The sequence below is a fragment of the Antrostomus carolinensis genome, unplaced genomic scaffold (genome assembly GCF_000700745.2).
Source record: "Antrostomus carolinensis isolate BGI_N321 unplaced genomic scaffold, ASM70074v2 scaffold48569, whole genome shotgun sequence".
Taxonomy (NCBI): Eukaryota; Metazoa; Chordata; class Aves; order Caprimulgiformes; family Caprimulgidae; genus Antrostomus; species Antrostomus carolinensis.
In genome coordinates, this window is record NW_010341518.1 from 1,619 (window position 1) to 12,717 (window position 11,099).

At 36.4% G+C, this 11,099-nt stretch overlaps 1 protein-coding gene across 1 annotated transcript in view; it reads left to right on the plus strand.

Annotated features, from left to right (window-relative positions):
• The first annotated feature begins 391 nt into the window (after positions 1 to 391).
• Positions 392 to 11,099, plus strand: part of STK17B (serine/threonine kinase 17b) — an 11,870-nt gene continuing 1,162 nt past the window's right edge. Inside the window, exons 1-5 of the mRNA XM_010176490.1 lie at positions 392 to 545; positions 4,300 to 4,512; positions 9,294 to 9,438; positions 9,681 to 9,807; positions 10,706 to 10,754. Coding sequence (XP_010174792.1) covers positions 424 to 545; positions 4,300 to 4,512; positions 9,294 to 9,438; positions 9,681 to 9,807; positions 10,706 to 10,754 — 656 coding nt within the window. The 5' untranslated portion in view covers positions 392 to 423. The remainder of the gene's footprint in view (positions 546 to 4,299; positions 4,513 to 9,293; positions 9,439 to 9,680; positions 9,808 to 10,705; positions 10,755 to 11,099) is intronic.

Below are 11,099 nucleotides of genomic sequence, written 5' to 3' on the forward strand. Positions count from 1 at the left end.
ACTTAAGGGAATCCAAAGAAGAGTTAAAGCTTACTTTCAGAAAGCTTAAAAAAAAAAATGTCATTAAGTTATTAGTTATTAGCATTTTTACTAGAGCTGAAGCTTATCCCTAATATTTTATGAATATGCTCCAGGGGAAAAAAAACCACAACAATTTATCTCAAATTAAAAAAAAAAAAATTAAAAGTCTCTCAGATAATTTTATTAGCATGTCTTGATAAGTATTCCTTTCAGGTTTTATTTTTATAGTGATTAAATGTATTGTTTTCAGGTCACTACGGAACAAACTTAGGGCTATTCTAGTCTGTTAGACCTGAAGTCTAATACTTGTATACTTCCCTGCACTGTAATTATGGAATTTCCAAAACTCTTATCTTGCTTTAACAGGTGACTGGTAGAAGAGAGAGAGACCTATTCCTGACTATGTCGAGGAGAAAGTTGGAGAATAAAAGCCTTTCTGGCTTGTTAGCTACATCTCTGCAGACACAAATCAAGACAGACAATTTCCACAATTTTTATATGCTTGAATCAAAAGAGCTGGGAAGGTAAGAGTATTCCTATAGAAATTATTTTTGTAAGAGGAATTTCTGCTGCAAGATAATTCTTTGTGCAATGATAGACCTTTTCTGGCAAACTTTTATGGTTGTAGATGGGGAATGAAGTGTGTCTCTCTCTTCCCCCCTTCTTGGTAGTATCCATCTGGTTCTCTAGGGACCAGGAAGAGGCACAGTGAGGCATAAGTTGCCAGCCTTCTCCATGTCAGTGAGATTTAGCCTGTTTTCATAGCCATGTAGATCTGGGATCATGTTCCTTTTCTTCCATTTCCCCTGCCTAGTCACACATCATATTCCAGGTGCTTAAAGTAAAGAAGGGACATAGGGTAGTAGTGCAAGACAAAGAATGGGGATTTTGAGTTGGTTGCTTCAGTTTGGTTGGGTTTTTTGAAGTCCAGAACACAAAGACCTTTTTGTCTCCTCCTCCTACCCTCAAGCGGTTAGTCTAAGTTTCTAACAACCTCCTGTTTCAGAGTAGTTTTGAAGCCTGCTTCTGTTGTTCGTGTTTGCAACATGAAGTAAAAGAAAAAACAAAGCCCCTTGATATTTATGATACTGTTTCAGACATTTGTGTCAATACTTTTTTGAAATCATTGGGTTAATTCATACCTTGAAAATATTCAGGGAACTGGGTGTAAAGCCATGCAAACATGATGCCTGGTTGTGTTTCCAAGCTACTTGAATGGAAGGGGCATGGGGCAGTCTCACAGTTGCTGTGTCTTGCTGTGCTATGAAGTGATCCTTTGCACCTGCAACTTGTTTTGTCAGCAGAGGTGCTCTTCTTCATGTGATTTTTGTAAGCTCTTTAGCCTTCATTGTTCTCTTGTTTTTGTTTTTCCCTAGCATGTGCTTTATCTGGTACACTTTTATAAAATGCACCTTACCTATAACTTTCCTCTTTTCTTACCCCTTTGTCAGCTCTAGTTTTGAATTCTAGGCTCTACAGAAGTGGTTTAATGTGCACCATCCTCTAGAACTCTGGTATTCTTAAAAAAATAGATTTTCAGATTGTACATACCTGTGAGACATTGTCTAAAGCAAACAAAAGTATAGATTTTGCATGGATTCCAAAACACAGTCTTTAATACTTTCTGTACATGCAAAACCAGACATAACAAATTAAGTGCCAAAATACAAAGGAACAGAAGCAGAGTAGTATATTTTCCAAACATACTTTTGATTTTTCCTGCCCTAACAGTGTGTGCATGCATATTTCTTTAATGTTTTAAGTTTTTACAACACTTTGTAAATGATGTAAAATCCACCTTTCTTTGTAGCTTCTCTAAACAATTAATATGCTTTTCTTTGCACTTGCAATTTTCTTCTTCCTCTTCAGCTTACTAGGTAAATGGTTCTTTTGTTCTTCTCTGCTTAAGTCCTATTTCTTCCTCCCACACCCTTATCTTTTAGGTGCTTTAAGACACTGACTCACAAAGCAGGCAGGTTCTGTTTACTGGGTTAAGTAGTTTTGTCCCCAGTGTGTGGATGGCTTGACTTCTTTTGAAGTAGTCGCATTTCTGTGGTTTATAACTTGGGATATGAAAACAACTTGAAATAATTTTTTATCTCATGAAAGTGGGCTGTAAAGCGTGATGGTTAAGCAGTTGCTTTGCAGGCAACAAGGACTGGGAGCCACTTTGCTCGCTTTACTGCAGCACTTCAGGTCTGAGGTTTTTTGCATTTCTGAAGAAATTCCACTGCTCTAAAATGATGCTTTAACTTAATAATTTTGTCTTAATAATTGTCACACTACAAATACAGTATAAACAAGTGGAAATTCTTACATGATCACTCTAGACACACCGCTGACCCTTTAAAGCTGTTATACTCACCATGACTAGAAGAAAGATGTGCAGAAACTTATCGGGAAAGATCTTGCTGTTCTTGTGAAACTCAGCCAGTTCCCCTTTTTTAATTTTAGATAAACTTTTGTGGTTGGCAGGATGATGTGATGTTAATGAGAATGTAAGCTGTGGGGGAGTATCTTAAACTTTGGCATATTACAAAATTCAACTCCGCAATAATAGGCTGGTTTAACAGTTGAGAAAGGACTCGGCCATTTCAGGCTTACAAATAGTTGCTAAAGTGAAGTGTGCATGTATCAGATTGTAAATAACTTTCACCTTTTAAATTAATTTTTCTTTGGATTTTTTTACTCTTACCTTTCTAAATTTAGTGCTTTAAAAAAGGGACAAAGAAATCCCTCAACTAATTTGGTGATGAAATAAATGATGACAGAGAAGCTGTTTTGTTGAATTTATTTCTAAATAAGCGATAGCAGTATGATTTAAGGTCAACTTTGCATGTTTTGTGATTTAGTCACATTAGTACAAACTGTATTTGACATGTGTTTATTTGCAAATAGAAACCTGATTTCTCATGAGATGCTCATACCTTTTTTGATTAAATACTGAAGTCTAGATTTTTCTAAAAAGCCCCAGACATGCTTTTTTGTTGGTTTTTAGAATTGTTCCTTTTAGACATTGGGTTTTTTGCACCGGAAGAAAGGCAAAAGCCTGCAGGGCAATGTAGCCTTTTCTACTAAAGAAGCTAATTTAGTTGAAAAAGCACAGGTCAAATAGCTTGTACTGAGCTTCTTCTTCAAGTTTGTTCTTAGTGTGCTGTGGTAACAAAAAACATGCATGGAAAGGCGTTGTTTTTTTGAAGACATAAGTTTAGATCTCATTCTTTGTACACAGTTTTAGAAATGTTTTTAGAACTTTACAAAATTTATATTAGCCCTTCAAGTTGTTTTGGTTTTGTTTTGTTTTTTTTAAATAATGTTTCTTGTATCATTTGAAAACGCTTTTTAAGTATGCAGCTAGGCATTTCTGGGAATGCAAAACTTGTGATTATAAAACTTTGTTTTTTCAGGAGTTTATAACTTGGCTTAAAAAACTGCATTTTTTCCCCTAATTTTTTAAAAGGTCAGCTTGGTGTTTGAACTACAGTATGTGGTTTTCTTTTAAAAACATTTCTTTGCCAAAATACATTTTTGTTTCCATACCTACACAATTGGCTAAGAAATAAAGCAGCACGCTTTGTCTAACTGTAATGGAGAAAGAAAATGCGAAGTAGTATGTATTTTCCTGTTAAGATGTTTTTAAACATTTTGCAGATACCTGGGAGTTTTTTTAGCAGTTATGATTTGTGGAGGGAAATTCCATTTGCAACTCTAAAATTTTAAGTACTGAAGACCTCCTCCCCAGCCCAGCATACAAATGTGCTTGATTTTCTGGGTTTGTTCTCTACATTTTACAGGGTTTTGCTTTGTTTCTGACTTTATCCTGTAGGTGCTATAATGTGGTTGAGTTTTTTTTAATATAACATTGCCAACCTGTACAAAGCCCTGAGCAGCCTGGTAGGATCTCATAGCTGGCCCTGCTTTAAGCAGGATGTTTTGCTAGAGACCTCCAGAAGTCCCTTCCAACCCAAGTTATTCTGTGATTCTGTGGTTCTACAGTGAGAACATCCATGTAACATAATACTCTGATTTAATACTTAGCTAGTCTGTATTAAGGGAATTTTACTGGCTCTCCTCAAAGCTTCTTCTAGCTTAGTAACATTTTTCCTACAGTGGCTGAAAGTGAATTTTCAGGGAATAATGTAAGAACAGACCAAACATAGCATTCCCCTGATAAGTTTTTTTTAAGTTTCCAGTTACTTGCCATGCCTTTTTATTTCTAAAGTCAATTTACATACTTTTGATGTCTTAAGTCTTAATGTTTTTTCTTTTATTTTGTAGAGGAAGATGTGCTGTTGTTAGAAAATGTATAGCTAAATCCACAGGCCAAGAGTATGCAGCTAAATTTTTAAAGAAAAGAAGAAGAGGTCAAGACTGCAAAGCAGAGATTCTTCATGAAATTGCTGTGCTTGAATTAATGAAATCTAATCCTCGCATAGTTAATCTCCATGAAGTCTATGAAACAGCAAATGAAATCATCTTAGTGTTGGAATAGTAAGTATGCCTTCATCAGCTGTTCCACGTTTGTAGTTACAAATCTGTCAACATACTCATTTTTTGCATGAGTTCCCTGAACACCCAGAGTTACAACAGTACGCCGGATACATCATGATAATGTTTTATTACATTTTATAAGCTCTTAAGGACTTTTTTGGTATGATTTATTTTCATATAAATGCAAGAGTTGAATCAATTGTTTATTTGAATCTTTGGGTTTGTACGTGTGTTTTGTTACATCCACAGCTAAGGAGTTATGCCAGACAATATGGAATAAGGCATAAAACAATGCACCAAAACCTATAGTAGTTCTGTACTCAGAATTTAAAAAAAAATGGACTGAAAGTTTGTTTTGACAAAAAGCTATAAAAAGAGATTCTTCTTTCTTCTCACTGCATAACTCAGTTTTGTAGACAATTTCACTCAATGTCAAATTGAAATATTTTTTATGCCTTTAAATACTATCTCAGGAGGGTAATTTTGATTAAAACTTGCCTGTTTAATTTGAGCAGATTATTTCTTCTGCTGGTTAGATTTTTGTAAAAAAAAAGCTCTGATCAATTTTCAGGTCAGACTTAATATAAAACCTGAATACAAACTCTAGGGTGTAATTTTTTTTTAATTTCTTTTTTCTTCAAGAGTCTTTCATACAAGCTGATCAGAGAATGTCCTTGAATCACCTAGTGCATAGTGCTTGGATGCATCTTTAGATGCATCAAAGATGCACCTCTAATCATACAAAAAAAAGTTGTCATTTTTGCCAACTACACTGATTTCAGAGAAGCTTGAGCACGTCCTTGTTCTATGAACTTCAGTCACTGCTTGACACTTTTTGGTGACAGAAAATTTGCAATTAATTTGTGGGTTCTGAGCTTCTCAACTTAGTGGTTTTGTTGTTGTAAAACAGTTTGGCTTTTGGACCTGTTTCCTCCAAAATTCCCTTATCTTTGTAGATGCCTTGCGGCTTCTCCTAAGCTCTGAAAACAGGTCTGATTTGGGAATCTAATTTGAGTTATCTATGTTATTTGCTGTATATGTAAGCATTCCTTTAGAATGTAAGGAACGAAAATGCAGTTTGAGCAATTAATTTAGAAAGTCTCTAAGTAGGATTTAAGGTTCGTGTACAAAGTATTTGAAGAGCTGTTAATAGTGGTCTGCACACGGCGTGGTAAATTCCTTCAAATTTTCCAGAGAATATAGCTACGTAATCTTAAAACATTTTTTTCCTGGAACTAGATGATTCCTAACGTATCATTTGTTGTTCTGAGAAGACTAAAATAATAAATAATGTAGAATGTGCACCTGTTTTGGGTGCCCCAGTATAAAAATGATATAAAGCTACTGGAGAGTGTCCAGAGGAGGGACACTAAATTGGTGAAGGGCTTAGAGGGGAAGCTGTATGAGGAGAGGCTGAGGTCACTTGCATTGTTCAGCCTGGAGGAGACTGAGAGGAGATCCCATCGCATTCTATAACTTCCTCACAAGGGGAAGAGGAGGGGCAGGTGCTGATCTCTTCTCCCTGGTGACCAATGATAGGACCAGGGGAAATGGCAGGAAGATGTGCCAGGGCAAATTTAGGTTGGACATTAGGAAAAGGTTCTTCACCCAGAGGGTGCTGGAGCTCTGGAACAGGCTCCCCAGGGAGGTAGTTGTGGCACCAGGTCTGATAATATTCAAGAAGCATTTGGCCAATGCCCTCAGACACATGGTCTGAATCTTGTGGGGTCCTTGTGGGTCCCTTCCAACTCACAACATTCTATGTTTCTATGAATGTAGAAGTAAGGACAAAATCCAGATAATAAGTTTTGAACTTACCAAGAACAAGTACAAATTCACGTAAAAGGCATACTGATTTTCCTGCTTCTGTTTCAGCTCAACTAACTCAGTCTTGCTTATTAAAGCTCTGTAATGAAACAACTTTCTTATACTGCATTGGTGTAAATGGTGTACTTTGTAGTAGTGTTTGGAAGTCTTGCAGTAAGTATTTCTAGTTCTATTGGGATACTCACAGGGCTGATTATGCTTCTAAATTATGTCCTTCTGTAGCAGGATACACAGATTTGTTTGTTTCTCATTTTCAGAACTCTGAAGCGGTACTTTAAAAGAATTGCAAAAAAATAATCTCTTACTCATAAAATAGTTTGTAAGCTTTTCCTGTTTAGCTGCATTTTTCCTCCTACATATGGTCCTTGCTGTTGTTAGATTGTATTGGTGGGGCTCTTTGGAAGATGTAGTAGTAAGAATCAGTTTGTGTAAGCACACATTTTCTTAATAGAGGAGAGAAATGGATGCTTGTTCTTAAGGTCATCTTTGTAGAGGGAATTACTTAAAGACTTGAATACTTCAAAAGCCCCACAACAAAGGTTGTTTCTCTTCTAATCTGAGGGTCAAAGGTAATTGGAGGAATCAGTTTATTCAGAGAGAAACCTGGCAGCTGCATTAATTTTACAGCTGTACTAGGCAGCTGTACTAATTTTCAAATCCATCTAGTTTTGTTCATTGCAGAACTAAGAAAGGCCCTACAGAGTGAGATCAATGGCCTGTCCAGTCTGTTTCCAGTCATGGCTGTAGGGTGATGCTATTTAGGAAGAGCTAAGGAGCATGTGAACCTGTCCACCTTTTGCTGTCCATTCTCTTTGCACTGTCCCAGCAATCAGAGGTATTGTACTGAGGATACTTCTCTGCTGGTTCCTTTTAGTGTCTGTTTATGGACCTGCAGTATGTGTGAATCTGGTTTGTCCTTTTTTGAATCTGGTGATACTGTCTACTAAGTTCCAGATGTTTGTTACCTACTGTGTGAAGAAATACTTCCTTTTTAAACTAATCAGCCAGTTTCATCAGGTGCTGTGAGATTTGGCGAATAACAGTTCTTTTGCTTATCTCTAAGTTAGCTTTAGTGTTTTTGTAAGCCTCATTCATAAATTCCCCACAGTCTTGTATCCAAACTGAAGAGTTGGTGGCTCTTTGGTTTCTTCTTGTAAAGCAACTGTCCGTCATCTTATTTGCACTTCTCTGTATCTTCACTAATCCTACTTGCTTCTTGAAGATGCAGAAACCAGAACAACATGCTTAAGGTTTTATGCTGAGCATCATTTTGCTGCTTTTTGTTCCCAGTAGCCTTCCTGATGATGCACATTAGTCCAGTTATTTCAAAGAACTTTCAATCAAAATTTCCCAAGCTGTTCCTGCAGTTTAAAGTTTGGCATTGTATAGGATTTGGTTAAGTTATTTTTTGGAAGATATCATATTTATGTACACTATAGGTCATCTGGTGATCTTTTACTCCCTTTCTCAGTGCTGAATGTGCTTGCCTTAGCCTGCTGGCTGTGCTCTCGTTAGTGCAGCCCAAGGTGCTGCTGACCACCTTTGCTGCATTCAGCTTGCCCTCTGCGAGGACTCCCAAATCCTTTTCAGTGAAGCTGTTCAGCTCTTTACCCATCTGGTTGTCCACCCATCCAGACCATAATGGAGTAACTTGGATACAAGAATACTATGGGAGACAGTGTTGAAAACCACTACTCTCTCTCATCTACATTTTGTTGTAAAGGCAACTATGGGAGGCATTACTGACATGTCACATAGCTCCGGGAGGTTAGTGACTGTGTTTATCCATGTTGTCCATAATCTTAACTTTTTAAATAGACTTTTATCATTTTGCTAACTATGAAATTCAGACTTACTGATCTGAAGCTTCGAGGTGGCTCTTTATCCTTCAGAGAGAGAAACTTCAGGCAGTTAGAGCAGGCTGAATAATTATTTCAGACCCAGCACAAAAGGAAACAGCTGACACTGCAGCAGAGTGTAGAAATATAACTGTTAGAACACATGCAACATGGTTATTTCCATGCTTCCTTTATGCTGTACAAATATTATGGTTTTCTCTAAGTAAACAACAGCCTTTTTCTGAGGAAGACATATTTGAGAAGCTGTATGAAAACATGAAGCATGTCAATTTCATCTTTGTTAGTATGGAAGTGGTAGATTTCAAAGTGACAGAGCTGAGTCCTTGGATTTCTGAATATTTTGTGTCTGCTAGAGTTCTGAAAGATACTGCTTGGTAACAGACAAGGTAACTGCATATTTAATCATCATCCGCATGCTAGATATTCTTCCTGGTATCTCTCTGATAGAAATACCTGATTTTTAGACTTCCATCAGAATGGCAGGACCTAGAATGGCAAGTATGCTTCCCCCACCCCAGAAATATTCTTCAGCAACTCTAGTTGTTCATTGCATTGTGGTTCTTATATTTACACTATAGCCACACCATGGATTAAAAAAAGTTATTTTTACTCCCAAATTTGGAAAATAGGAATACTGCTGGGCTCTCTTACTTGGAATTATTTATGGAACTGGTCTAATGGAAGAAATTTTAGATTTGACTTAAAGAGAAAGGCTGCTTCTGTTAGGGAATGATGACAGATCTCATCTTCCTGAAGGCACCTTCACACTCGCTTACAGGAAAGCGTGCTTGAGGTTTCCAAAGCATTGTGGGGTTTTCAGCCACAAAGTTCTGTTTCACTGTCTCAACTGCTGTTGCTGGCTATGAGGAAAGAAACATCATCAGGTGTTTTGTTTTTTTTTTTTTGTCCTTTTCTCAGTGCTTGTGTGATGTGTGTGTGTAAAAAAAAATAAAAATAATAATATTCCTAGCCTCTGAGAATATGAATATGATAAATGAATATATATTATATAAATAGGGACTATATAAAAATTTTTTTCTGACTTAAGCTTGAAAATTCAAACTTAATACATAAGTGTTCTTTAATGTGTTTCAGTGCTGCTGGAGGAGAAATATTTGATCTGTGCGTCCCAGATCTGGATGACAGAATTGGTGAAAGGGATATTATAAGACTTATAAGACAAATACTGGAAGGACTTCGCTGCTTACATGAAAACAATATTGTTCATCTTGATTTAAAGGTGAGGCTGTAGGGGACTTTTTATTTTAGTACTTTATCTTCAATCTAATATTATGAAAATAAGTCATTTATTAAATACATAACAAAGATGAGAAAAAATGAGTGTATTAGAGATTAAATAATTTAAAAAAATAAAATTTAGCAGTAAGTGTTGCGTAATAGAAATTGAAATGTCATTTAGGATATTGGGGTTTTTTGCAGCTTATATTTTATTAATCAGGTATTAAATCTTTTCTATTCTAGCCTCAAAATATTTTGCTGAGCAGCATCAATCCTCTTGGTGATGTAAAAATTGTAGATTTTGGTATGTCCCGAAAGCTTGAGAATTCTAGTGAACTGCGACAGATCATGGGAACAACAGAGTATCTAGGTATGGAAGAGTTGCTTCACAATTTTTGATGTGTAGCTTTAAGAAAAGAAAAACAGTTCAACTTACAAGTCATTGCTGGAGAAAGAACAACAGGACAAGGCAATATGTTTTGATCTGTTCTTTCTTTCTTTTTTTTTTTTTGAGTAGTCAAATATTTATACCCCAAAAATCCCAAATTATATTAAGAAGTGCACTTCTAATTTCATGCTGTAGTATTTGCTGTGATGCAGACTGTTAAATTAATAAGAAATCTTGACTGTTAAATTCTTTTGATTAGAGTTGAAATACAGCATTAGGAGGCACAAATAAATGTTCTTTGAATTATAAATGCCATTTAGTATGATGATTTAATGAGATTAAAATATTCCTCAGAAAGAGAAACTTTGCTATTAACATTTGGCCCTCTGTGGTTAAGGTTTCCTTAATGATCTGCCTACACTCAATTTTAAGAGCACGTCAATCTGTAGTGAATAACGTGCTATCTAGTGTACACTAACAGCTGCTGATCCTACAGCTCGCTTGGTCCTCTGGCCTTGCAGTGTTAACATGCTGAAGGCTTTGTGTTCTCCTTAAAAAGCTACTTGTAAACCTCTTAGAATAATCTTTTATGTGCATGCATCTGATCAGAAAATATCTTGGTACTTGGATAGAACAGACTTCAGGCCATATAGTGCCATTTTAGTGTGAACCAGTTAAGCAGCAGTGTGTCTAATAAAATGGAAATAACTATTTTCCCACCCCTGTGGCTTGAAAATAATAAAGTTGATTGTTGGAACTGCATGTTTAGTGTCATAATAATGGTTGGCAAAAAACTGCTGGAAGTGTAGTGCATGATTCAAGGCTGCTTTAATAATATATCTCTCAAAGTGTTTTTTCTTCTCTCCATTTCTTTCTCTAGCTCCAGAAATCTTAAACTATGATCCTATTACCACAGCTACAGATATGTGGTAGGTTGTATATGTTAATTCATTTTATTGAGGTAGGCATGATCACTTAACAATCTCGGGGCCAGATCCAGATTCTGATGCAGTATTGTACAGCTTCCAAGAATACCCTTCTGTTGATGGGCTGACCAAAAGAGGGAGAGTTGGGAGGGGAAGGAGTCCTCAGGGATAACCTGGGCCTGACAGAAATTACTGTCTATGGGTCTGTTGCACACCTAGTTGGAAATGCAGGTGGCTTCTGAGCATGCAGAGTATAGGTATTTGTTTTAAGGGAACAGTAACAATGATTGGATAGTGTATTTTGGGTATCAGTGACTCTTGGATGACATTAGGTATTAACTATTCTTG